This window comes from Apteryx rowi, unplaced genomic scaffold (assembly GCF_003343035.1).
Source record: "Apteryx rowi isolate R43461 unplaced genomic scaffold, aptRow1 scaffold_40, whole genome shotgun sequence".
Lineage (NCBI taxonomy): Eukaryota > Metazoa > Chordata > Aves > Apterygiformes > Apterygidae > Apteryx > Apteryx rowi.
The window spans coordinates 514,958-542,354 of NW_020450530.1; the positions used below are offsets into that span (position 1 = coordinate 514,958).

Here is a 27,397-nt window from a genome sequence, read left to right on the forward strand (position 1 = left end):
TTCAGGCTTTTACAGTACCTCCTCTAGTGCAGTTTTCAGAGCTGTCACTGCACTGCCTTTCAGCTTTTCTTCAAATAGAAGGCAATGAGATGTTACACTAAAAGGGTGGGGTGGGGGGAGGCATCCTAGCACACAGCAACATCTCAGTTGGGACATGCATCACGAGAACTGTTAAGTGGCCCATATAACCCCTAGAATGTCGAATGAGTGACTGGGTGACAACATAACTGGGTTTCTTTTCTGTTGTTTACAGATCTTGCAAAAAAAAAAAAAAAAAGGCTTATTCCCAAATCCTTGGAAAGATGCATCAAAATGGGTATAAATAGGCATTAATGTTTGGGTGTTTTATCATGTGTCGGGGCATTAAAGGTGAAGTCAGAAAATCCCCCTATTATGAAAAATCTATGTATTAATGTCTTTCAGAAAAAGACAGAAATATGTGTTTTCACAAATAAGTTGTGAAATCAAAAAAAGCAAGTCTGATCCTTTACTTTCTTGAATAAATGCCAGACAAAATGAATTCATAATCAACTTTTACTTGAAATGATGTGGTAATAGCAGCTGAAGAATCTGTCATGCAAGTGTGGTGTGCACTCTCAAAGCAGTCATAAGGAAACAAGATGAAGACTGTTGAATTAAAGCACAGTTCGATGAAGACGGCTTCTTTGAATAGCCTGAGTTCTCTTCTGTCTCTCAACAAAACTGTTCCCCAGTGTTTGTTTCAGTGGTGGCAAAATTGCCTTTTTTGTAATAGGCACTGGAGCAGCAATCAAACTGCAGAGAGGAATGCAGCAAATCAATGGCATTGTGATGACCCAAACCCTTTCTCTTTTCACCTAGGAAAGGTACTGGGCTAGGGTCACTGTTATACTGCTGAGCTTGGTGATTTTGTGTGACAGACGGTTCTAGATAGCATGGTGTTCTATCTGGCTGATTAGACTTCAGTGAGAACTTCTTCCCACAAAGCTTTGGTGTTTTGAATGAATTATTGTTGTTCTTCATGAAGTAAGGATATTGTTTTGTTGGCTGTTCCTCTGCTTTTCCAAACTTGCTACCTGAGGCATACCTTTTCTGTGTTAAAATCTAGCTATGTATGGCTTTGCTATATGAGCTGCCCTGATGTTCTCCAGCAGGTCCATCAGTAACAGCTGGGCCCAATACAACATATCCTGCCTTTTGGCTCCTCAGGGCTGCTCAGTCTTGCTAGCTCTCAAGCCTGGTTGCTGAGGGCAGAGCGTGGGGGATACGCTCCTGCATGGCACACCCTTTGGGAATTAGTGTGCTAGTGAGTACACCTTGCACTGTCTTGAAGCACCATGTCTTTGTTTTCTGGACTCATCCTCCTTTCACTACGCTCCTATAATATTCATACCTCAGTATCAGCATGAATTAAACTTTACCTGCATTAAGTAGGTTCCTATAATACTTTGAAATGAAGCAGAACTTTTTGTGCTGCTTTAGGATTGCTAAACGTAACATTGCTAACATAAGTTTTTACAGGAAAGAAATTAGTTTCTTAAAAGCACAGGACTATAAGTTAACCTGATTGACTTGATGTTTTCTAGTTCTTGAAAAGTAATTCCCTATTCCATAATTTTTTTCTTCAGTTTTAAAAGGATACACTTCTGCCACTTGTTTTCCAAGGAGGTCAGGTGCTGCATCAAAAGGCATTTCGGGTATGGAATGCAAAATGTCTGATCTCATACACACAAATGTGGTACTTACTCTCTATCTCTCCTTGATAGCATTTTTGGCTTAGAACAACAGAAGAAACCCAAGCAGAGGATCTGATCTTGGGTGGAGTTCTGTTTTTTTCATAAAATTGAAATTGTAGTATCAGCCCTCTTCTCTAAAAGTGGCAATATTCATTTTCTGAGATACATTCATGCAAACTGCTAGTTAACGGCACTGACTACTCTTACTCTTCTTTGGTGCAGTTATCTTGCAGAATATGGTGATGCTTAAATTTGGGAAAGTATATTTTTCTCCATCTTCCAGAACTATTGACTCCACAAGAATACAATGTTAAAACTGCTCTGACCTGGTTAATTTTGAGCAAAGAAAAAAGGGGGGGTTGTTTGATCACTTTTTATGAGCAAAAGCTGATCATAAAAGGTACGAAATGCACTACAGAGCCAATATAGCTAATACTGTCATATTTGCTAACAGAACTGAGTATGTATTAGTGGTCTAAATGAAAACTCTGTTGTTCCATTCTGATAAGAGTAGTTTTCTACATCCTAAAGAGACCTGTTTTTTCACCTGTATGAGATTTGCGAGTTTTTTGAGAATAGTGTCACATATGGATGGCATCTTCTTAAAGCACCAAATATTTGAGAAGGGCTATAGGAAGCAGTATAATTTCCATCATTTGAGTCTTGCATATTAATCCTTGAGAAAGAGGGACTGTTAATGAATATACAAAGGCAACTTTTGAATTGATAATTTCTCTATGTGTATTCCTCTGAAGTGGTGACAGGGCATTAAAAAGGAATTCATTTATCTGAAATGACATTCCCTGAATTTTTTTAACCCTTTGAGGTCATCTGGGCTCATCCTTCATGCAGTCCTGCTGTAAAGGAAGAGAGTCAGGGGACTGAGAAGAGTTGAAATTGTGCAAGAAGAATCGATTTTGGTCTTGTTTTTAAGTTTGATAAGATTTCTCAAAGTAAAGATTGAACTACAATGGTAAGCAACCAGTTCTATTATATAGCTGTAACTTTTTTTTTTTTTTAAGTACTTACCATTTTCTGGGCGTATCCTTGTGTGACACTTTGGGCAAACGTGTGACTGCTGGATTCCTGAATAAAAATGTTTGCAGATACATACTTTGGTTACTTTGCTAAAGAAAAAAAAAAAGCAGTAGTTGTGCTGGCCTGCTAACAGAGTTTTGGGAACAACTGTAGGAATTCTACTTGGGAGGCAGCTGAATGTGTGTGCAGGTTACACTCTGAGGGACAGAAGTCCTTCAGATGCTGTTCCCCAGCATCTGAGAAGGTGAGTTACAGATCTGGGCAACTTACTAAATGGAGCCTATTCAAGTTGTGTGTTCCGTACAGCCAAATAGATGCTATCCTTAAGAACAAGAGAGTTTAGGCCATGCCTGTAAATAGGGATTGCATTGTAGATAGCAATGGTTTAAAAGGATCTGAGGTTTATAATGGAAAAGAAATTGGACCTGTGTTCCCAGTGTGGTGATACAGGAAGAGATAATTAGCTTGGGAATTTAGAGGGGATGTAGAAAAGCTAGAAGTCTTGCAACTAATCTCTTGCTGTAAGAAATTCCAAATGACTAAACTTGGTTTAGGGAGAACTAAAGAACACATTACTCTTTCCTGTAAGAAACTGAGTTGACTTGATAGTGCTGAGTCTTCCTGTAAACACACTACACTGCAGAGCTTTTGAGCTGTTTTTTGAGTTTGGCACAGAGGATGTAACAAAAGCTAATGGCTGGAAACTGAAGGCAGATTCTACATAGTCAATGTTTTCATGGAGTGTGTTCTCAGTTAGTTTAGGGCTATTCAAAAATATGGGCAGTAATGTTACAATAGAGAAGAATGCTTTGTGTGTAAAACTTGCTCTGTGTATCTGCACATATGTGGCATTATACGTGGCAATAACACTGTCACTTGCTGGGAGGTATGAATGACAGGGATATCCAGAACTTAATATTCATGGTTTTTTTGTTGTTTGTTTGGTTTTGTCTTTTTTTCTCCTTACAGAAGTTTGCTAAAATTGGAATTTCTGAATGGCTTTTATCTATACAACTTGCACCTCTGTTTCCATTTAACATCCTGCAAATTTCTTGTGAGGAAAAATAATTTAAAAAATCTTTATAAAATAGAAGGGGAAGGGTAGAGCAGTACATGAGTAAATTCCTCTAGAATTTGTCTAATATTCTTGAACTGACTTGGAATAGCTTACCCAATTTGACTGGTGATTAAGTAGTCTCCAGGAATTCTTTTGGTCTTGTAGATGTTTTCCAAACATGATTTCAGATACACTATCTGAGGAACAGAGAGAAGAAAAGCTACCATTCTGCATTTTTTTTAGAAACTTATTATCCATCACAAACAATGTGGCTTTTGACAGCTGAGAGTAGAGTATGGACTGAACCTGGTATAGCCTCACCTGTTGGGCCTGCATCTGATTGATGCTCCAGAGCTGGCGAATGATTACCTGACACTCTCCCAGTGTTGGTGGCTTCCAGTCCCAGGAAGGAAGGGCATTTACCAGGAAGGAACTTGAAGAGGCTGCTGGTATTTGAGTTGTTGTACATGTAATCGAACTTCTCAGTGAAGTTATTGGGGATGTAGCTTTATCAGAAACTTCTCTGTGTTCTCTAAGAAAGTGTTCACAGTTAACAATCAGATCAGTTTACTTTATAACAATATCTGGCTATGCAACTTAGTGTAAAGATGGAAATGAATTTACACTTAAGACATTAAGACACTGGGCAGTTCTGAGGTATGAATAAAAAAATACATTTTGGGGAACTGAAGCACTTTCCCACACTTTCTCTAGTAAAGCTGGCTTGTAAAAAGATGCAATATTTAAGCTCTCCTCTGATCAGTCCTTTTGACTCTCAGTCTATTTGCATCATGCAAAAGCAATTAAATTGTGCTGTACCCTCAGAAAGCTTATCCTTGATCCCTGCTAGAGTTAGATGCTACAGTAACTTACTTTCTCAACTCCATTAAGTCCCTCTCTGACATTCCTCATGGCATTAAGTGGGACTACATGGATGGAGACTTGAACAGTATTCATATACAGCAGAACTCATATTGGTTGACTTGTGAATTGTTGTATGCTAGCAAGCTGGTCATACCTGGGAGGAACTTCCTCAGTTAACTTTTCCATATGTAGACTGGGTAGCTGTGATTCTCCAGGCACTAACTGAACCACATATTCTTCTGCACTTTGTTCATGCTTCCTGGATTGTTTTGTTTGTAGTCTCTGTTTTAGCGAATGCTGAGAAGCTGTAGAGTTACCTGTTTAAAAGTATAATTTGATTGTTTTTTCCAGAAAGGGAAAGAGGAGCAGTGACAGGATTGCAACAGGCTTGGAGGCCTTAGCATCCTCCAGTCAAAAGTATTTAGCAGCCTCAGAGGAAGTCTACAGCAGCTTGAAGGTATTAAATTTGCACAGGATTAGGCTGGAGAGCACCRGTCACTTTCTAGGTATCTTAACTTATTTTGTGCATGTTAAAGTAGGTTTTCTTTGCAGACTTTGTCGGTCCATAAATCAGCAGTAGTCCAGATTTAGCTTCGTGTTTCTAAATAGTTCACTTGTATGATTAGTGAAGTGTGCATGACAAAACTAATACAAATAGTAATAAGGCCTCAGAGGTAATAAGGACACATGACTAAACAGTAAAAATATTTTCTCTGATTACCCATTTCTGACATTTCCACTACCCCACAGGTAAATCTTGCATTTTTAGCAGTCTTACATGCTGAACAGTGCCTTGAACTGGTCTTTGCAGAAGATGAAGTAGAAATTGTATTATCTGAGGAAAAAAAAAAAAAAAAAAAGAGAGAGATGATGACCTGAGCCCTATGACTGCAGAGCTGATTAGGCAGCAGTTTGGACTGGGAGTTTAAGCAGACAAGTTTGCAAAGTTAAGGCCTTCAAGTATCAGAATTGCTCAAATCAAAGTTGCAGCAAGACAATGTCTGTGGCATCACAGGAAGACAGTGACTAGTAAGTAAAGAGCTTTATTTTTGTATACTCACGTGGAACATGGTGAGCATGTGACCCTGATACAACTCTAAGGCTCAAGCAAATTGGTAGATTTTTTTGTTAGCAAAATCTGGTTATTACAAGCTTATTTTTATGATACTGTGAATGCTTTGATTCCTGTGTCTAGAGTTGGGTCATACTATTCTGTTTACCTGCATTTAGCTTATAGCTGTTTTCTTACTGAAGTTGATTTGCTCCTGATTTCAGTTTCAGTAGTTATCTCTGATCTCATACTCCCCAAGTGCACTACTGTGACCTATTTTTAGTGAGTGCAAAATGGCTGTCATCTTTCCTGACTCATTTGCCTTTGGAAGCTGATCTGATCTGGATTCCTCTTTGTAACATCACTTGGTGTATTGCCTCAAAGTACATTTGATGTTAATACAACAAGCTCAGAGAACAGGAATTGCAGTAAGGGGTGAGAGTGAATAAATAACTGGGGACAGAAATCCCCACTTAACTGTACCTGCTGTTTGCATGCTCAGAGGGCAGAAACACCTGGTGGGGAAATGGATCCCTTTAATCCCAGGGAAATGAAAACTTTTTGAAATAATAAACAGCCTGTGTATCTAGTTTTTATTGTTTAGTACCCTAAACTGTACCATTTTGTTAACAAGACACTTGATTTAGATCCTTACCCTTGATTAGAGATGGATTTTTTTTTTTTTTTTCCAGTTCCTGAATGTGTTCCCTCTAGGAACCTGATATACCTCTCACTGAAGAACTTTTTAGTCAAATGCTCAACAGATACATCATCTCAGGGTAAGTTTTTTTTAATGATAGACTGGGGATATAAACATTAAGGTGTCTACTATGACTTTGTTTTTTAAAAAAAAAAAAAGTTGACTTTTTACATAGTAGTATCAATGGAAGTTGCTAGGCAGCATATAGGCCTGCTTGTAGGGGAGAGCAGTTTGATACCGCCAGCACTCTAAAAATCCATCCCCAGAACTCTCAGGTCTGTATTTGGTGTGTTTTAATCTTCTAAGAGGATGCTAAGCTTCCCTATGTGATAGGATTAGAAAATTTTTTTAGAGTTCAGATTCTCATCATGATAGCAAACAGCAGAGCTTTTAATAAAAATACACAACCAGGAAAGTGGTAACCTAGAACATCAGTCCCTTACTCTATAGAAATTTTAAAAAATTAAGCATAATTGACCTAATCTCTGGCTTTATTTGTGCAAAAAACCACACACCCCCAGTATAACATATGCTGAGTAATGTGCTTGAATGCACATCTCGCAGCAACTGGGTGTGAGAAATAAAATATCCTGCTAAAACCAGTCTGTATATTGCAGCAGCAGGCTGTACAGGCATGCTGCAACTCCCTCTTTTCGCTGTGTGTCCTACCAGTAGAAGCACATAACCTCTTTGTGCGAATGCAGTTTGTAAGACTGTAATTCTGTAGGAGAGCGCCGAGGATACCATCGCCTCGCTAGCAGCGTGCTCCTTGCCTCGCCTCGCCTCAACCACGGCTGCTGCTTGGGTGCCGCCTTCGGAGACACGGAGCTGCGGCGCCGGCTGCGTTCTCCCGGTGCCCCCGGCTGCCCCCTCCCGTCCTCCCGCCGGCAGCGGGCAGCGGGGCAGCGGCCTACCTGCGCGCTGCGCCCCCTCCTCCATTATGAGCTTGTAATGGAGATCTGCAAGAAAGGGGAAAGAGTTTTCCTCCGGTGCTTTCTAACCGCTGCCACCGCCCCTTCGGCCCGGCGCCGCCGCCGCCGCTACCTCTGTTTTCCCGCTTGAGGTGCTCGAGCTCCTCGTGCAGCTTCGCCAGCGTCTCGGCGTGCTGCCGCCGCAGGAAGCCCAGGCTGCGCTCGGCCGCCATGGCGGCCTGCGCGGGGCGGGGCGGGGCTCCGCCGCCGCCTCCCCGTCCCCATGGCAACGCCCCCCGGCGCCGCCGCGGTGGTACCGCCCGGGCTGCTTCTCTCGTCAGGCGCCTGTGGGCGCGGAGTCAAACGCTCCCGCGTCAGACGCCGTTACCGCTTCACGGAGTGTTAAACGCTCGTACGTTAGCGAACCCTGCTTTCACGCCGGGCTCGGTCCCTTACCAGAGCAGGGGACCAAGGGCTCCCTCAGGGCAGCTCTGGCCGAGCAGGAGGGGCAGGGGAGCGGCCCCCAGAGGGCTTCGGGCAGCTGCTCTGCGATACCGCTAAACGGGTAGAAAGGCCGTAGGGGAAAGCCAGGGGTGATTTCTGTTTCACAGGGCCGTGCTGGCGCCCGGCACGGAGAGGCGCAAGGGGTGAACGCGCAGGGAGGGGCCCCGGGCCGCCCCAGCGGGCTCCTCCAGCGCCGGCTTCGTGCCCCGGGTGGGTCTGTGTGGCGCCGAGATGGCYGGAGAGCGCAAAGCGCCGCGCTGCCAGCTGCGACTCCTGCCGCCTTCTCTCGCTTTCTGGTTTTTTCCTGGCAGCACAACTCCCTGCTGAATTTTTTGGTGCACCACAGTTCCTGTTGCCTTTTAACTGCTCTGACTTTGAGCATAACACATAAATCCTGCAGCAGTCAGCTTGAATAGCTAATTCCTGCCTCAGAACAGTGGAAATAAGAGGCTTCAGTACAGTTGTATTGCTGAATCAATAATGTTTCTGCAGGTGGTATACTGTAGTTTCTTCAGGTGGTTCATTTCAGTGTTACAAATATTAATGGCTCACCTCCCACCCTTCAAAAAAATCACATTCACTAAGTTCTATAAGAAAGCTTTTATAAAAAATAATTTACACTGATCATTTCTACTGCCACAAAACCATATCATTCTGTTTATAAAACTTGCTCAATTTTAATATTAAAAAAATACTTTAAGAAAGTCTGATACAATAATTCAAATGTCTTACTTGCTGAACCCCAGACTGGTTATCCTGAGAATATTTATGTTACAAGTATAAGCTGTGAGAAGGAGAAAGAAATTAGTGTTGATGAGGTTTCCATCCTTCAGAGAAGAAAGTCATTAGTATGGCATAAAGAAAATATCCAAACAGGATAATGAATGTGCAACCTACTGGCCCAATGTAAAACCAGGATGCAATGAAGTAGATCATTAGCAAGGAAGTGAGAGTCCTGTAGCTAGCTAGAAACCTCAGACTGATTCTTGGTCCCCAGTTATGGCTTGTTCTGTCCTTCGACATAGGAATATACCTCGTTTTCTGTGCAAGGTGTGGGTTGATAAGATGGTAGCGGCAAAGCTTGCCAATAAAATCCTCCCTGGAGCAAAGTACTTCCATCTGATCAGCAAACTGAGGTAAGAAAAGTTTAAACATTAGTATTATACTGCAACTGATGTTATAAGTGTAACTTATTTTATATTTTTTTGTGATTTATGGAATGAAGATAAGGTAGAGGAGGATTACAGTAGATACAAAAATCAAAAAATATTTTTAAACAGTAAAACTGCTTTAGTGCAGGCTTTCATCATATCTATAGCATCTACAGGAAGAAAACAATTGATCAAATGTAAAGAATACATTTAAAATGTTCTTGATCAACATTTTCTTTTACTTAGAAAAGCAGGGTAGGAAGAACAGAAGCACAGGTAGAGAAGCAGGTCCAATGCTATTAGGAAATATTTACTCACCCATCTAAACCACAAGAAAGGACATAGCACAAGAACAAATCAAGTGTCATATACGTGCAGGTGCAGTGAAGAACACATAATACGCAACAGAAAGCACAAAAGGAGACTGGATGTTTTACTTACCCTTTGGTTAAGTGCTGAGGATAAACGGAATAGGAGGCGAACAAGAGTAGCATTTTCGTAGCTTCGGATGGGCTGAAGCTCAGTATCTCCCTGATACTGTACCTCAAATCTACGTAAGCCATTTATGATCTAGAAACAGGAAAACAAATTCCACATCTTGCATCAGGTGGGAGCTACATTTATACTGACCCCTCTTAGTCCCAGAAATACTGCATTTCTCTTGATGTAGAAAGACAACTTGTTTTCTCAAGAACAGCCTAAGGTAGCAATATGGAAACTTTCTTCTCTCACCTGGTATCTGCCAAGGGGTGTGAGAATGAGCCCATCCTCACTTTCAATGCAGTCTGGAAGCTGTTTCTTTCCATTCTCATCCTGAGCTGTCCCACACTTCATCATCATCTGGGTCAGTTGGGCTTCATTCAGCTGCTCAAGAATAACACAGTTCTAAACCATGTGTTTGATCTGCCCCCTTCTTCTATTCCATCTGTTTTCCTTTCACAAACTCCTCAGCAGTGTAAGCCTTTGACAACCACCAGCATGGGTACTGAGAACCACTCAAATAGCAGTTTGATTAGAAATCAGGAGGAGATGAAAATCACTGGATCTATTGTCTGTGTTCGTCAAAGCCCAGACAGGAGTTTTGTCCTCTATCCCTTAACGGCTGGAGAGAGCTGTAAAACAACTTCTCCTAGGCCAATTCTGTGAGTGTGTCTGGGACAGAGATCTGCTATTTTTACTAAAGAAACAGCCAACTTGCAGTTCCTCCATTCATCCATATCTGCAGTTGAATGTTGTCTTTTTGTAGCTTTTTTAATTTAGAAAATACTGGACTGCTTTTAAAATGTAAGCAAGCCATGCACTGCATGTTTGCAAGCATGAGAATAGGCACAAGTTGAGACCCAAGTTTGTTATAAGCTATACAGCCCAAAAGAGCAGTCACTTAAAACAGCCTGGGCTTGATATTTAGAAATCCAGAGCATCTAGTTCTATCTATATAGTAAGGGGTTTTCCAGTGTTTGGGAGAAGTCAAGCTTAAAAGATTTCTAAGCCCAGCTTTGCCAGCAGGGTCACTGGATGACTTCTGCCACACAGTACATCCCACAAGGTAAAACAGAGTGCTATGAGTACATTTGAGGAATCCTGACTCTTCATAATACTCTTATGAGGCAGTATGAACAAAGGGGTTACATACCTTAAAGATTTGACACAAATATTCCAGTGCCTTCTCTAAATATTCATCTGTCTTTTTGATGCTGTCTTGCCCAATTTCATCAAGGTCATTGCCTGTGTAGGAACCATTCATATCGGATGGTGTAAATCTAAACCATGAAAAGAAGGACTGGCTAGCCAGTGTCTCTGCAGAATGGTCTGATATGGATTTTGCTGTCTGCTGGGCCTGACAAATCAACTGAGCCAGTTTTAACACCTTAAAAAAAAAAAAAAAAAAAAAAAAGAGTAATTAGAGTAATTAAGTCTAGGATGTAAAGATAAAGGACCACTAAGCATCAATATAGGGATGAAATGCTGCCTTGATACCTGGCAGTCAGAGCAAACCCAGCAAACTCACTCCCTTAGTAAACACAGACCTCTGCTGGGACAGTTAATTAGTTGCATTTCCAGCAGGGCAGAGGTAGTTCTCCGCTGCTGAAACACTTAAAGAAACCCAAGTGCTTCTTAGCGTTTTCAGCTACTTTTTCTCCTGCTATCTTTACCTGGCTGGCTGCTGGGTAGAGATCAACACACAAATCAGAAATGCAGAGTAAACAACATGTTTGAGAGGAAATGCTCACAATAGACTGCTCTAAGGGAGCAAGCCCTCACATTCACCTCTTATTTAGGAAAAAGTAGGTAGATTTTTATGGCTGTACTGGATTGAGACCCCTCAGATTCCAAAAGTCACCACTGGCAAACTTTTAAACAAACTAGTGCAGGGGGTGAAGTTTTCCACTCCTTATTTCTAATAATATGGATGCTCAGGATTGAGAAACATCTATCAGGATAGAAAGGCTTGTGCCAAGAAACCTGTTGTTTCTTACCAAATTCCTGACTTCTGCGCCAAACATTTGTTTATACTGGAAGTCCTGTCCTTCCAGGCTGTAAACATGACTCTTCACCTTAAATGAGGCATCTGTAATAGTTGGAGGCCACGATGAGAAGAAGCTCCCACCGAGCGTGGGGGTCATAAAAAGTCGGTGTTGACGATGGGGAATAACAAGTTCTGGCTCCAAGAATAACTGTTCTCCTAGAGTTTGAGAAAAGTAGTAAAGATGATTACATAATGGCTACAAAGCATCTTACGGCTGCTGGGCAACTGCTTTTACAGAGGTAGGCTTCTCTCCCCTAGAGCTACCTTAATTATCTGTTTTTAATTTAACATTGTCCTCACACAGCAAAAATGTTTTGCCAGGATCAGAATGCATTTAGATGCAGACCATACAGACAGCAATTTTAGGCCATAACTGGTTTTCAAGAAGGGCATTACACTCTCATGACACTTAAGACTGATACTTGCCAAATCTTGCATCTCCCAAATTTACTGTACTCTAATTATCCTGAAGTGCATACTTGACTGGCTGATTAGCTAGTTTGCTAAGTATGGACATCTTTAGAGATTTAATAAGTTTCATTCCTGAGCTAAATAACCAAGTAAGACATATATATAAGAAGTCTAACTTTATTGTAAATACCCAGCATACTTTAAAGAAAAATTGTGGAATGAAATATAAATGATTATGATTATAAGAGAACTGTAGACATATTAAACCGATACTACAAATAGAAGCAAAGGCACCCAAGCCTCTGAATGGCAGGACAGCATGTAAAATGGGAGAGTAAGTCTATTTATCTCAATGTTTCTGAAATAAGATGTAGCCATTGAGAAGAAAGTACAAGACCAGACAGTGTAAAATGTGAAAATATCCATTTACCTTTCAGGATCATTTCAGCTAGGTTGGGCTGAGCGAAGACTTTGGCTACTCGGAACACCATGAGAGCATTTTTTGGACTGACCAAATCTGTTCGAAGAGCTCGGTTCAAAAATCCTACAAACAGCTTGGTATACATAAGTAGGTTTTCTTGAATGAAGGCAGCCCTGTCAAAGTGAGTACAGCATTTGTGAGTACAGCTATTTAAATAATTATATTTTGTTTTCTGCCACATAATTCATAAAAGGAATGTTTTCGACTATCTCCTGGAAAGATGACCTGTTTGCACTGAGACAAAATGTTCCTCTTAAAAGAAACCCCTGTGTCATAAGAAATCATCTCTGATCTTGTACAGGAAGCTAGTTGGTGGATGCCTCCTAAAATCATGCTGTTGTATTCAGGGTCTGCATAAGCTTGAGGCCTGGTTTAAATTGCTCAGAGCCATTTCTCTCCTTACCATTTCTCTGACACGCTGCGAGGCAAGGGCTCTGCGCTTTGAGGTGGTTTTTCAGGAGCATACCTCCAAGGCTGCAAGTAACTTAACCACATCTCTAGAACCTGAAGCAAAACCACACATAAAAAACATGTGAGTATCAATATAGTTTGAAAAAGGAGAGAGAAGAGAGTTTTTTTATTTGCTTTGAACCGAGTGAATATCATCTTAGTGACAACCAAAAGTCTTTAGCAGTAAAGCTCTCTGTAGTGATCCAAGTATCTTTGAACAAGATTTGAAAGAACTCTGTGTTCATTAGAACCAAGCTGGATTTTCTATAGTACCCAAATGAGACAGAGCTCAAATGGCTACTGTAAAAAGGAAACTTAGCTGGTGACTGCTTTTAAGGTACATTTAAGGTTTAACAGCTCTGATGTGTTCAAGTAAATAAGATGTTACATTGACAGCATTTCATCTGTCCCCTTGTATCCTTGAGTACCCACTGCACTGAGGAAATGGAGTGGAGTCTTGATTGCACTGAAGCCAAGGACAACTTTGTCATGGCCTCTGCAAAGATTTCTTGTGAAATTTTGCCCTACATGTGTACTTCAAACACTGTGATATAACCAACAACAGTCAGCAACATCTAGCACTGTTACATTGCACTTTTAAACTCTTACTGTAGGGATCGTGGTCTAATTTCTCTTCCTGCTTACAGAAGGTAGTATTTACAGTATCTTACTATCATAAATTAATGTTGTATTACTCTTGTTTACGACACATTATATTAGATATTAGAAAATTAGGATCTCTAAGAGCATATCTGTTTTAAAAGTAACACCTAATTCTTTTCAATCAGCAGCCATTTTCACAAGAGTCAGAAAAATTGGCCAACACCCAAGTGTAACTCTCACCAAAATCTATACATCTTCCTTCTTGCATCTATCAAGCACTCTTTTTAAAGACCAGGAAGTAACTGTTTACATAGCAATAGCTAACTACTAATTCTGATCGAGTACAGACTCAGATACTTACTGCTCTGAAAGAGGCATCCAGAGGCCAGTGGCCAAAACAGTGTTGTAGAAAGATGTAAAGTTTCTGCTGGACAAACCGAGGAATCACAACCCTGCAAACGGATTCAAACACAGTCACATGTATAAATCAGCAGCAAATCTTAACAAACATTCCACAAATGTAAAAGGACTGACCCAAACTTGCTCTTTCTCAGCTGAAGCTACTTCTGGCCATTGAATCACAACTCAAATGCATCTGTAAAATTGTCCATTACCCTTGACCAGAATCCTCTCGTACTTTTTCTTTTCTTTGACTTGTACCAACATACAAACTAGCATAATAGCAAGACATCCCTCTCCTGAATCTGATTTCCCCATCTAATGGTCATGAGGAACATAATTCAGTAGCTCTTACATGCTTTCAATAACATACATTTGTATTTAGCTGTCAAAGCAACCTGACTTCAACCTCTCACTGAAGGCAGAGTTTTCCCATGGAGAACACTTGTATGTTCTAGAGGCAGGTCACTCATGTACCTACCTTTTAAACTCTTCTAGTGGGCTGGCTGTGTGGGAGTGAGCTGAAGGGGAGAGAGGCTCTGGTTTCAGGCTGTTGCTAAAAGCATGCAGGTGCTTCACAAGCAGTCTTACCACTAGCACATGCTCTTCAGTGGGTTTGAATGACTCCTACATTCAAAGCAAAAGACAGAAAGATAATAAGTATTATACGCTAACCCACCAGGAGATAACTCAGAAAAATGATATTCTCAGATCAGAAATTCAAACACAAGAAGTGCCTCTCTTCCTTTTAAGCTCTTCACTGTATTTTGGTGCCACCTGATTTTAAGCAGACTTGCTCCCCAAGACAAGCTGTATCACTCTTCTGACATTTCAGTTCACTAAGAAACAATGGTGCATTTTTGACAACATGGTTGTGAGAAAAAGGGTTTACATTTTTACCACTGCATTGAATTTCAAGCTAGCCTTTGCTATGGGTGAGCATAGCAGAACAAAATAATCTGTGTAGATTTTAACTTACCCCTTTCTGGGGAGAAAAAAAAAAAAGTCTACCCTTTCATTACTGTTGTAAGTTGACTGCTGTAGACAGCACAACAGATCTTTTGTTGTGCTCTTGGCTGACTCTTTACTGAGCTCTCCTTTCTATGCTGACGTGCTTCTGTCTTATAAGAAAAAAGAATCCTAGAAAGAGTTATAGTAAGAAGCGATGGTGAGCCACTGTGATGTTGTTAACAGATGAGCTTGTGTATGGTGAAGCAGGGAGATACATGAGGTTAAAAAAAAAAAAAAAAAAGCTAGTTTTCTGTGTGCCCAACACCAGAACTGGTCTGCTGCAGTGTCTGGGGACAAAACACCAACTCCTTTGCTGCTGTAATCTGCTTTAGGAGTAGTGAAGTAATCTTCAAATCTGCCTTCAGTAGTAGACTGAGATTTCATTTATATTCTAAGTCTTACAGTGCTCATGTGTCTAGAAAGTCAAGAAGAATGTACTTGAAACTAAAGACACAGCAGCAAGTATAATGGAAGATGCTGAAAGACTCTATTGGACAGAAGCTGTGAGATGTTTCCAGGATGCCATAATGAAGCCATGCTGAGGTAAGGTTTTGAATATGACTCAGGGGGACTTGCAGGCATTTTTGTATAGCAAACTTCTGCTTCTTAAATCCATTCAACAGTGTTTCCAGTGCTATAGCTATATATTAAATACTATCCCTTGTCAGCAGTGCCCGAGTTAAAACAGATGTGTTTTTACATTCCTAATCAGGCCAGAAACTTTTCTTAAAATTTTACTTCTGTGCTGTAAAGTTCATTCCTGGAGAAGATTCAAGGCTTGATGATAGATCTCTTAATTTGGAGATGCAGCCAGATCCAAGACTCCTCTAAGGGAGGGGATACCCTGTTATCGGTTCTATTGAAGTTGCTTGCGTTCTTGACATGTCCTGGTAAGTTAGCATGTTTATCTAGAGTGCCGAGAAGGGCATACATAAAATGGTAGGGCTTTGAGAAGTTATTTAGTCCTAGGATTTTAGATCAAGATCTTCAAAAGCAGTTAGAGAGGTTGAGTACCCTGCTGTAGACCTTGAACGGGTGTCATTTTCAAAGTTCCAGGCTTGTGAAAATTGGTGACCCTTCAAGGTCACCAATTTGGAATTTACAAAATCACCAGTAGCACTATTTTAGTGCATCATTTCATGTCACACTAATACTTTTTCAATTAACAATTTTTATAATTTCTTCTTAGCCTGGATTACCAGCATGATGATTATAGTTGTTTTAAGTTTAAAAGGTATTTTCCTCCCAGCTGCATTCATTGTCAAACCTTAGCTTACAGGATGCATGTATGCCATTCTTTTTTTAACATAGCAAACAGATAAACCTAATAGTAAAAAAGATTTTAAAGCAAGTAGCTACTGTTTTCCCTTGTAAGAAGTATCTTGAGCTTTCACAATACTTTATACAAAAGTAAAGTATTAAACAGCAGGAAAATTCCACCTTGTGCTAAATAAGAGCTTTATAGAGCACATGCTCAGCCATCCCCTTTCCCAAAATGAAGACCCAATGAATAAAGGGCTGAAGCAGGGAAAGAGGACCCAGCAATCTGTTCCAACAGGAATGTTTTTGCATGCACATTTCCTAAACAATCTGCAAGTGTACCACTTGTGTCCTTTTGCAAAGCTGGGCAGTCAAGTTCAGGGTGTCAGTACAAATTTAGCACTATCCAATGACATTGGATTGGCTGGAGGAAACTAGATGTTACCTACCTTCAGTTTAGGTGACAGTCATGCAAGTTCTGATCTTCTCTTCTGTGCAAGGTTTGTTTAAATGAGTAGTGTGTAAGAGGGCAGAAATCTGCCATCAGTGAAGCCAGTTTTGGTATCAAAAAACATTAGCATAGCTGACGYGCAAACCTCTTTTATGATGCATTAGAGATGCATCTCTGAAAATGGAGCTTCCAGTTAGTCCTCACAATACGCTAGTCTTTTAATTGTTTTCTCCGTAGGCTTCACTAGTATCTTTCAGTAGCTGCTCTCGCTGAAAATTTAGTAAATCTCAATGCAGTATTCTCAATCAAATTGTAAAACCACACCTTAGCTGTACAGCAGCTTTTTCTGCTAGCACCAGTTAATACACTTTGCAGATTATATGATGGAACAAGATTTTTAAAAAGKAAACAAAATGAAAAGATGGTAATACTTGGTATGCGTGGAGGGCCTGGTAGCTGGATTGGGCAGGACTACCGTGGTGTTTACTGGAGATACTGAGTCTGTAGTGGAGAACCTCCAGCTGAGACAACAGAAACAAAAAAGGAAGGGGGGAGGGGAAAAAGGAGAGAAGAGAGCAAGAGAAAAAAAAAAGTGAGAATGAGCCCAAGGAAGAAGGGTGGGGGAAAAAATGAACGTCACAAATACAGTCAGGGACAACATATCACAATAACAACTGCAGCCACAGTATCCTCTTCTGATGTTCAGTAGTTGRATTCCACAGTATTTCATACCCTTTATCACCTTGAAAATATAACTGACATGATGTTGGGGTGGGATCCCAATGAACCTGGGTGCAGGAGTCCAAAAAAGTGTAGCTGCGAGTGGGCTATTTTCTTTGCTACACCCAGAGCAAGTAGTGGTAGAGCATAGGGGATATGAAGTTTTTGCCAAATAAACTAGTCCAAATTCTCCATTTCAGAAGCTAACTGAACTGCAGCGAAAAGGGCTTATATACGCTATTTGTGTGGACTTTTTTTGGTTTGATTGCTTTTTAAATAATGGAGTAAAAGCGTTCATTTTTCTGGAAGCTTTTTGAATACTAGTTTGAAAGCTTTGTCATATTCTTCCTGTAGTGCTGGAGAAGCAGGGTTTGTATGCTGGGAAGAAACACAAATACTTTTGTCTTCCCAAGGAGTAGGAGAGGAAAAGGTTGGCTTTTTATAATCACAGAATCGCTGAGGTTGGAAGGGACCTCTGGAGATCATCTAGTCCAACCCCTCTGCTCAAGCAGGGTCACCTAGAGCACATTGCACAGGATTGCATCCAGGCGCGTTTTGAATATCTCCAGAGAAGGAGACTCCACCACCTCTCTGGGCAACCTGTTCCAGTGCTCTGTCACCCTCACAGTGAAAAAGTATTTCCTCATGTTCAGATGGAATTGTCTGTGTTTCAGTTTGTGCCCGTTGCCTCGCGTCCTGTCACTGGGCACCACTGAAAAGAGTCTGGYYCCATCCTCTYGACACCCTCCCTTCAGATACTTGTACACATTGATAAGATCTCCTCTCAGCCTTCTCTTCTCCAGGCTAAACAGGCCCAGCTCTCTCAGCCTTTCCTCATAAGAGAGATGCTCCAGTCCCCTAATCATCTTTGTAGCCCTTCGCTGGACTTGCTCCAGTAGTGCCACATCCCTCTTGTACTGGGGAGCCCAGAACTGGATGCAGTACTCCAGATGTGGCCTCACCAGGGCTGAGTAGAGGGGGAGAATCACCTCCCTCGACTGTGAACCTCTCCAGTAATTTTCCAGTTCGGCAAAATCCTCAGTCTTCTCTTTCTACTTAAAGGCTTTGGGGAGGGTGGCAGGTCTTGTGAAGAGCCTCAAAAGAGGAAATTGCTTCTACTATTAGGGAAGCAACACATGTATAAAAAGGCAAAGACAGACCTAACATACAGTGGTATATGCTGATACAAAAGTCATCTAGCCTTAACACTGAAATCCTGGAATCCACAACCAGATTTCTTCTTGAAAGAGTAAGGTAAAGAGTATTTTTATTACTATGTGGTGAATAGGATACTGTAGCGTCAGTGACACACGTGTAAGAAATTAATGAAAAAACAAAACAAAAGAATGTACACTACACAGAGACCCCAATGAGTACTGTCAGGCATCTAAACCAACTCTCCAGATCACACCTCTTCTGTCTTTGAACAGCCTCTACCTAATCTCCTCTAGTGTCAGTTTGGTATCTTTTGGTTCATAGAAGAGCGGTAGCATTGTTACTGCAAGCTCCCCAACAGCACAAGCACATCTTCTGCTTCGTAATCAACTCCCCTGCCACAGGAATCAGCAAGAGCCAGAAGTCTCATGTGTGTTCCACATGCAGTGCTGGGGTCTATGTCACATGGCATTGGAAGGGCAGCAAGCATTATATAAAATTGTATCAAACCTCTTTTTAAGGGTTAGTTGTGATTACAGCAGAAGGGAATAGGAAAAGAGATGTTGCACACTTGGGCTCTGGAGCATCCAAGAAAGGGACAGCGAAGGGAGAGCATAACAGAATGGGGAAATAGGAATTAATGGGGAGAACACTCAAACCCAGCATAGTAAATAGTGTCAACCTCAGGTTCACAGCAGATCCAGGATGAATTCAAAGCAGTAAAATAGAAAGGAGAGTATATCTTTTCAGAAGAAATTCTTTACTATTCATTCCCTTTCCTCCCTTCTACTTCTAAAGAGAAATCTGTGATGAGATTAATTAGTTTTAAGATCTATCATTTCTCAAGATGCTTCACAGAAAGAAGTTACATGTCTAGGATCTGGCTTGGCCCATCAAGGCAAATAAGTCTGGCTGCTGGACAAAGAAAGAGCAAGTTCTGTGGAACCTCGTCCCACCCTCCAATACAGGTATGTGGCTATTTTGACTCACTAATGGTCAAACGGGTCCAGCCCCTGGGATTACTGGTCACTAATTACTCCTCCTTCCAAATGCATAGAAGGCTAAATGGAATCAGGTGAATCTGCATACTTATTAATCATTTTAAGAATAAGGTTTATGGTGGTCTTGGATTTCCGGTCAAACACCCTTACGTTAAAATGAAACAGAACTATATTTTTACATACTCTACTTCCTCATTTGAGCAACTAAGAAGCTGACTGTTCTCCTTCAGTCCACCCTGCAACCAGTCTACAAAACTCAACTTAAGCACCACTGGCTTATGAAACAGTCCTGTCCCCAACTCAACTGGAACATTCCTCAGTCCTCCTCCAAAGAGATCCTTTGTCCCTTTCTGGATGTCATGGGGAGTTCCAGTTCCCTACTCACGCTTTCTAGCCCCAAAGTGTGAAGACATTTTTCTGCACGCCCATAATTATTTCTCATCAGGGATTAACATAAAATATCATCAGGTGGCTGTGGCCTCAGCTCACTTCTCACATCTTGGAGAAGATCCTGAAAATGATTTTAAAGAACTTTAAGCTCTTCTTAGGGAATTTCACTGTAACATTCATAGTCATTGTCTAAATGGCTGCTCCCCTATTGTTAGAAGAGAGCATCTGAGATATAGAGGGTGAACAGAGGAGAGAAGTTTAAAGCAATTCATTATTTCTGGCCTAAGCACAGTGCTTCATGCACAGAGACTGGACAGACAGACAGAACAAAGTTACTTCAAGCAAAGCCTTTCCATCACTGGTGCACAGCCATGCTACTGGGAGTCCCAAGTGGAGACTTTACAACATTAGTGAGAGTTTGCAGTTTGACCTCAACGTTAAGATTAAAAGACAAAACCCACCACATTTCAGCTCTCCAATGTTCTTCCCCAACAAAACATACATACTTTTGTTATTTTATAGCCTGATGAAATGAAGGATCAGAATTTCTTGGTCAATCAACTCTCATATGACTCTTTTGCCCAGGAATAAATCCTGGGTAGCTTTTATATTTCTCTCCCTTTCTATAAAAGTCCCACTGTGACCCAGAGGGAATTCTGAGGACCATCACTTTCTCCTTCAAATTCCCTTTATATTTACAGTGCCTTTGATCTTAGCCTCCCAAAATCTTACTAGTTTTTACATGCAAGTATGTCACTGAACAGGCCACCACAAACCACTTAAAACAGTGTATTGTACAAGCAAGAATTTGTAAGATATTCCACACTTACGTAGCTACAGAACTGCTTCTGACACCGTTATGGTAAAAAGCAGTATACTTTTAGTAATGAATATTTTGGAATATGAAACAACAAAAATGGTTCATTCACTAAAAACTGAAGGACAATTTAGTAATACTTCCTATTTGAATTTGGATTTACGCTATAAAATGGTTACAGATCTTTAAAAAATTACTTATCAGTACTTGAGTAACAGTTGCTATTGCTGCTGGAAATCAATTTTAGGTATTTTTAGCAGCCATGTTGTCCTTGTGGGATTTAACACCATGTTTTACTGTAGGATCTTCCTAGTTATTAGTGCTTTGATTATTAGCATTCAGATTGTTGTGATCATCCCACAAACTCATCTTAAAAACAAAACAAAACAAAAACACCACAACTCTTGCAACAAAAGCAAGTCTGGATGACACAAACACTTATTCACAACATATTTCGTAACTGGGCATTAGCAGTTTTGGCATATTCATGTAGATACTCTGATAAGTTCTTTCTTTCCTTTGGACTAATCTACTAAAAAATTCCCCATAAAATGGGAATTTACCTCAACATAAGAAGTCAACAATCAGCTGACATTCATGAATGAAGTACAGGCTATTTATTACCTTGACATGAGGGGACTGCATTTTCTGGTACATTTCCAGTGAATAATGGTGAAGCCACATTTCAACAAAGATCTGCAAAAAAAATAATTTTTTCAGCTAGGGAAAAAGAAATGATCCAGGGCTTGTTAGTCACAAATCAGATAAAAGGAAGCCTGTGATATGTCATTTGAAAACCTGAGCTGTACTTGCAAAGAGGCACCTATTCAGAGATGTTTCAGGGCGTCATCAGATCAATACAAGTGACTGAGTCAGCAAACTGTTAGCACTTGCTTAAGATTAATAATTCACTTCAGCAACATGGTAGGAACTTGTTTCAGAAGAGGGGTTAAGTCCAGATACTCCTTTCCTGTCCCCCAGTGCTGAACAGAAGCAGCTTCTCTGCAGGCAACCCTTGCTTACAGCATAGAATTCATGTAAGATAAAATAAATAAATAAATAAATCTTTAGATAGAAACACATCTCTGAAAAAATTATTCAGAAACACTGAGGTCAGTTGTTAGATATTCAGTCCAATAAAAAGACATTAAGTGTCTCTCTATGTTAAAACTTAACAATTTCACTACAATTTAACAGTTTCACAATATTTCTGTTACACTAACAGAAAACAGCTTCACTGCTCAATTCCAAAAACAAGCTAGAGCAAAATGGATAACTATTTGTTTCTGATTTAAAAAGAAGAGATTCCTCAGTTAGTAGCAAGAAGTGGTTTTGTTTTTTTTTTCCTGCCCTACCCTAAATCCAGCTCACCTGGAGCAGTGTTTCTGATCTCCAGATCTCCTGGGAAGCTGGGTCAGCATTCACAGAAGGCTGATGGGCAATGTGCCGCTTCAGCAAACTAGTGTGGTGCATGCCATAGGAAGTGAAAGGCACCGCTGGAGACCTTAAGGGAAAAATAAATGGAAATACTGAAGTCATTAAGCCTCAGCAAAGGGAAAGATATCATGACTTTATAATCTGGAAAACAAGCTTTACAAAGTAAATCTGCATAGTTGTTTACACATTTTAAACTGTTGCACAATGTTGTAATTAGTAGTCACTTTAAATATAAACAAATACTTTTTCATTATTCATACTGCTTTGAACCAGCTTATGCAGACCAGATGTTACATTCAGTAATGCACCATTTTTTTTTTACCCTCTCCTATTCAGTTGTATGATTTTTCTTTTCCTTTCATGTTCATGATTCGCCTGATCTTTATTTTCCTACATATACCCTTAAGGTTCAAGAGACCATGGAAAGTGGTATTTGAAATGCATTGAAATGCATCATATAACATATTATTGCTATATATTTTTACATTAGTATGAAAATTGCTAATATTGATAACTTATATAGAGTAGAAAAAGCAATCTTTAAAAACTTATATTTTCACACACTTTGTCATTACAAAGAACAAAAAGACTGGGTGTTTGTTGGAGAATTTTCACTTCAACTTTATGGATTTATTTATATGACAAAACCACAAAGACATTTAGAGCTTCAGTACGTGGTCAAAAATCTTTCACCCTCTTCCTTCCAGTTGTAGCTAAATATATTGTTCTATCACCATACAAAAAGTTACCTGAAATAGGGTGATCTCATTGTATGATTTTATTACTAATGTATGTCCTGGCTTTTCACATGAGGCAATTATGAACTAAGAAACCTATGAGCACTGTCAGTTTACAACAAATCCACTGACATGGTCCTGACTACAACTCTCAAAGAAGTGCAAAATAGGTTATGAGAGCATAAAGCAACTAAGGACATCAGCTTCAGAGCTGAAGCAAAATGACCAAATGCCAAGTTGTCTGGCTTTGTAGCAACATTAATGAACATGCAAGTTTCCTTTTAACAGTGGCAGTAGATACAGCCAGTGCCATCTTTACCACATGTATTTCCAACGGTAAAAACTACTTTTCAGTACAGTCAGATTTGTTGTACTCCAGTTGCAGGGCCCAAAATACAACTGAAGTTGCTGAATTGATTAATTTTTGTTGCTTATGTGTACCTTTTCTGCTCCAATGATAGTTACCTTCCAGACTGCCAAATGAAACCTTTACGGCCAAATTAAAAATCTTCTTTTTGTAATTATATAATAAGTACACATAGATCATAAACAGTAGATTTGTTTTCTTCTTGTTAGAAATTCAGTTCCGGCAAGCCAGATTTTGTAAGCAGTGCTCCCCCAATCTGCCTCTGGTACTGTAGTCATTACCTGGGAGTAGGGGAAGGGATGGCTCCCCCAGGATTGGAAGAAGGTGGAGGAAGGACGCTTCCTTCTGTAGGTAGGAAACACTTCAGGTAAGTGTCCACCAAGATGAAATAAGCACTGTTGGAAGGGCTGACATGATGGGTGATGGGCGAGTTCTGAAATAGATACACACAGGATATACTCAGGGTTAYATACCTCTTACTTTAAGCCACCGCTAGGGATTGTCTGCTACATGTCATTACAGAAGTTATAAGATGAAATTCCATACTGGATTTTTCAGGCTTGAAGATTTATGAGTTATTGCCAAGATTTAATAGAAGCACCGTTCATATCATGAAGTGCTGTACATTTGGCAACACGTAATGGTGTTTTGCTCACTCATCCTCAAACTACAAAATGCCCTGCCAAGGGTAAGAAATTTTAATCACAATTGTCTGAAGGCCCTGTGTTAACATTAACACAGTCTGGCCCTCTTTAGTATAAGCAGAAGTCCAGGGGTTATAATGGGTGATTCTACATCAGAGACGCTTGAGAGCAAAGGCATAGTAACTAGCTGTAGTAGCTAACTGCAGAGAAATGTTGCTGTGGTGAATGTAAGCAAGTATGAGAAGAGTGCAGTGTTATGTGGCACAGGCAGCAGAAGGAAAAGGAACCAAATAACCAGACACCATAGTACACAGCTGTGATTATGACTGTATAAATGGTGTTACTGGAGGGAGGGGAAGGGAACCCATTTGGAGTCCATTGCCTGCTCCATGTTGGGGTGTTGTTGGACAGACTGCTTACTGGTGTGTTTAAGATAGGCATGTTGTCCATCATGTAGTGTTATATTGTCTCCTTAGGGAACTGAAGCAAAGCAGTAACAATTTTCTGAAGGTACAGTTAAAACAGCTGTTAATTCAGTTGGCACCTCAGAAGACTTAGGAAGAAAGTCTAGCAGTATTTTAAGGGAAAAGCTGTGAAAGGTACTTACCTTCTGTGTAATCAAACTAATTGCAAAGTAAAACATGTAATATTCAAATGGATCTGGAAGATCAAAGTCAAGGATCACATATAAAACCAGGTACAGCTGTTAGATATCCAAGGATGCTGACTGGACACTAAATTGTTGTTTTGTCAATGCTAAATTAACTTGCTATAACTTAACAGCAAATCCAGCTTTGACTTTCTCACTTTCCAACTGACAACCATATTTTGGTAAAATGTAAGTTTCATCTACGTGGCAGAGCGCATTTGCGTTACTCTTCTTGGCCCATTAAGTTATCTCAAACTGAAACCAATACAGCTGCAGCTTGACCGCTTCCAACAGGTATGCTAGCTGCAGTGTTAACACGCCCTTTGGCTTTTTCTATCATATTACATAAGCAAAGAGTAGTTACAAAACCTAAAGTGTGACATACAGGCCCTACTGAAGTCATTGGGAGTTTTGCTGTTGGCTTCAATAAGGCCAGAAGTTCTCCCACAATAGTTTATAGAAAGAAAACAAACTAATTTTTCACTGGAATCTAAATATTCCTACCAGTGATTAGTCCAAACTCTATAGCACCACAGTGATTCACTACAGACATGTAATAAACATACAACAGAAATGCTTCTCGATCTCTTAATTTTAGATATTTAAAAGACATTAAATTCCAACTGTTAAAAGGATACTAAGAGCCAAATTCAAACCTAAACCACCAGATGAAGGAAACTGGACTTTGTTGTGGTATAATGAGCATTCTGGTAGGACTTGCTCTTGTATTGAAGCCTTCACGGGACCCTGAAAGACAGAGTAAAGAAATATCAAGCAGGCTACTCAGAATACTTGCAGAGTTTGTTTTCAGATAGTGAAGTTCTGCTGCATTCCAGCATTCTGGGATCATATCAACACTCAGATCAGCGGGAGTTTACTGCATTGCAGTAGTGACTTGTGCAAATGAGTATTCTTTCAATAACTGCTGACTTTCTCACTGAAAATGTGTATTTCAATTTAAGATGAAAAGGAGTCTTCACCAAGACTTTTTCAGGGCAGTGGAATCAGCAGAAGGCTGGTGTCCACCTGAGAACTTTGTTCAGATAACTGAGCTGTGGAATGGTGACTGCTTAAATGATGTTACCTTGGCTTGGACTGTAAAACTATCTGGATCAGTTTCTACACAGCAGGTATCTGGTAGCAACAGAAGAAACACAGTGAAACAACTCTGCAGATAAACATTTTTGTATGGCCGTGAAATGTTATACTTCGCATTAGGATAGCAGTTAGTCAGACACATGGGCACAAAGCATTGGCAGGGAAGGCACTGCTCCCTGATGAGCCTGGAAAACTGCTTTTAATCCTGCAACTATTAGTAACCAAGATAAAGCACACTATCTTCTCTGGGGACAAAATAAGAATTACAATGCATGTTTCCTGACTGAACAGTACAAATATCTGGCCAGCAATTTCACATGCAAACAGCCACCATCTCATACAAAATTTATGACAGGGAATTCTTCTCCTCTAGCAGCCTTTTAAAAAAAGGAGCATGCTATAAATTTAAAGCAGACAGAATATATAACATGGTCTATATTGAACCTTGTGCATGAAGTGCACACAATGTTCCAATAGGTGCAACAACAACTTCCTTCTCTCTTTATATAATTTTTTCCAGTTACTCACTGGAAGATAGGAGACTGGGAAATCATATCTGTACTCTTCTGCTTGGAGTTTGTAAACCAGCTTCATCATTGGGCCACTGCAAACAAGCACCAGAAAAAAAATCCATGGTAAGCACCCTCTATTTTCTCACTTTTGTGAATGTATATTTGTACTAAGGGAAAAAGGTCAAACACTGTTTATTTATTCACTATATGTTTTCTATCTGGGCTGAAATTAATGGGTTTACCTGGGATCTAGGAAATCCAAAGCCACTGAATATTCGGTAGGGTTTGTTCTTCCTTGCAAACAGCGAAGATTCCAACCTACGATGATGCCATCCAGGCTACCAAAAATGCTCTCCACCAACCATGGGAAGATGCCATGCAATTCCTTTAGGGAAAATAACACACATATACACAAATAGCTATTTTTTTGTTAATGTACACAATTCTTCACTTGAACAACCTCTATTGCAGGCACTAGAATGTACAAAGATACCATCTACCACCTATTAACTACACAGGATTAGTTACTGCTGTTTTCAGATTATCACTGTGCAGAGCTTCCATTAGAAGCAACTTACTAAACTACGGCAGTCACAGGAAATCTATCCTGATTTCTAATCGCACTAAGGTTGCGATGATATTGATTGGCACTGCATTCAGCTTTGTGCCTCATTTGAAACTGCCATTTTCCTCATAGGTTGAGCTGAAAAGTAAGAATTGAAATGCAATCAATTGAAACAACTTTTTTTTTTTAAGAGTGGGAAAGTTTTTAACTTTTGGGAAATATTGGGTTCATACTGTTACACCTAAGGTCCTTAGAACTCTTGGTTAAAAAAGTAGAAACAAAAAATAGTGATACTAGAAAAATAATCATTCCCCTGAGATGTGTGGCACAGTAAGTTTCTGAAAAGGCAGCAGCTGTTTACCTTGGCAGGAAACTCCTCAATGACTGTCTCCAGCTCGTGGCATCTCTGGACAAATGGTTTGTTTACACAATCTGCCTTCAAAGTGGCCTGTGGTGAACGATAAGAGAAATCAGATCGCGCTGCCAGGAAGGACATTCATCGAGGCTGCGGCACAAACCCCCTCGGCTATGCTGCTTCTCCCGCTCGGCATTTCTGCGGACACGCCTGAAGTCGCACACGGCCGTCTGCATCCCCAGGGCTGCCGGGAGTCACCGGATTCGCAGCCTCGGCGGCTCCGGAGGCTCCCCGCTGCCCCAGCCCCGCAGGTGGAGCCGAGCGGGCCACTACGGCCAGCTCCACGCTGACCGGGCGGCGGCAGCG

General features: G+C 40.5%; 2 protein-coding genes and 1 long non-coding RNA gene across 14 annotated transcripts; 1 reads left to right on the forward strand and 2 right to left on the reverse strand.

Annotated features, from left to right (window-relative positions):
- Positions 1 to 516: 516 nt before the first annotated feature.
- On the reverse strand, positions 517 to 8,230 carry LOC112970550 (coiled-coil domain-containing protein 74A-like). Of its 10 annotated transcripts, none has more exons than XM_026075047.1 (8): positions 7,793 to 8,230; positions 7,340 to 7,384; positions 5,396 to 5,509; positions 4,829 to 4,991; positions 4,180 to 4,342; positions 3,925 to 4,007; positions 2,745 to 2,801; positions 517 to 2,572 (listed from the first exon to the last, which is right to left on the reverse strand). In XM_026075047.1, the coding sequence occupies exons 1-8, from the start codon at positions 8,220 to 8,222 to the stop codon at positions 2,560 to 2,562; spliced, it is 1,068 nt and encodes a 355-aa protein (XP_025930832.1). In that variant the 5' UTR covers positions 8,223 to 8,230; the 3' UTR covers positions 517 to 2,559. The 10 variants fall into 10 exon arrangements, with proteins under 10 accessions (XP_025930832.1, XP_025930831.1, XP_025930830.1 ...); XM_026075046.1 differs by having other exon boundaries at positions 517 to 2,569; positions 4,132 to 4,342; XM_026075045.1 differs by having other exon boundaries at positions 4,132 to 4,342.
- On the reverse strand, positions 8,172 to 27,280 carry SMPD4 (sphingomyelin phosphodiesterase 4). 3 transcript variants are annotated; one of them, XM_026075031.1, is made up of 19 exons: positions 27,038 to 27,280; positions 26,354 to 26,496; positions 26,128 to 26,203; positions 25,140 to 25,248; positions 24,460 to 24,512; positions 23,490 to 23,641; positions 22,039 to 22,171; positions 21,292 to 21,363; positions 17,016 to 17,105; positions 14,344 to 14,489; positions 13,825 to 13,915; positions 12,814 to 12,914; positions 12,360 to 12,523; positions 11,469 to 11,674; positions 10,625 to 10,858; positions 9,724 to 9,855; positions 9,433 to 9,561; positions 8,874 to 8,971; positions 8,172 to 8,263 (listed from the first exon to the last, which is right to left on the reverse strand). In XM_026075031.1, exons 1-19 carry the CDS (start codon positions 27,170 to 27,172, stop codon positions 8,257 to 8,259), a joined length of 2,271 nt encoding a protein of 756 aa, XP_025930816.1. In that variant the 5' UTR covers positions 27,173 to 27,280; the 3' UTR covers positions 8,172 to 8,256. The 3 variants fall into 3 exon arrangements, with proteins under 3 accessions (XP_025930816.1, XP_025930813.1, XP_025930814.1); XM_026075028.1 differs by lacking the exon at positions 8,172 to 8,263 and having other exon boundaries at positions 8,422 to 8,971; positions 27,038 to 27,278; XM_026075029.1 differs by lacking the exons at positions 8,172 to 8,263; positions 17,016 to 17,105 and having other exon boundaries at positions 8,422 to 8,971; positions 27,038 to 27,277.
- LOC112970553 lies at positions 18,246 to 27,134 on the forward strand. Its single transcript, XR_003255062.1, has 3 exons — positions 18,246 to 19,427; positions 26,120 to 26,234; positions 27,046 to 27,134. It is a non-coding gene; the product is annotated as an uncharacterized LOC112970553 (long non-coding RNA).
- Positions 27,281 to 27,397: the final 117 nt, after the last annotated feature.

Excerpts from the sequence above, each read along its gene's own strand:
- SMPD4 (XM_026075028.1), bottom strand. The coding sequence starts at position 27,172 with ATGTCCTTCCTGGCAGCGCGATCTGATTTCTCTTATCGTTCACCACAG. Across the intron at positions 17,106-21,291 it reads TGCAGTCCCCTCATGTCAAG|CTGGAGGTTCTCCACTACAG; the intron begins GTAATAAATAGC and ends CTGTTGTCTCAG. Across the intron at positions 12,915-13,824 it reads TGGATGCCTCTTTCAGAGCA|GTTCTAGAGATGTGGTTAAG; the intron begins GTAAGTATCTGA and ends GTTTTGCTTCAG.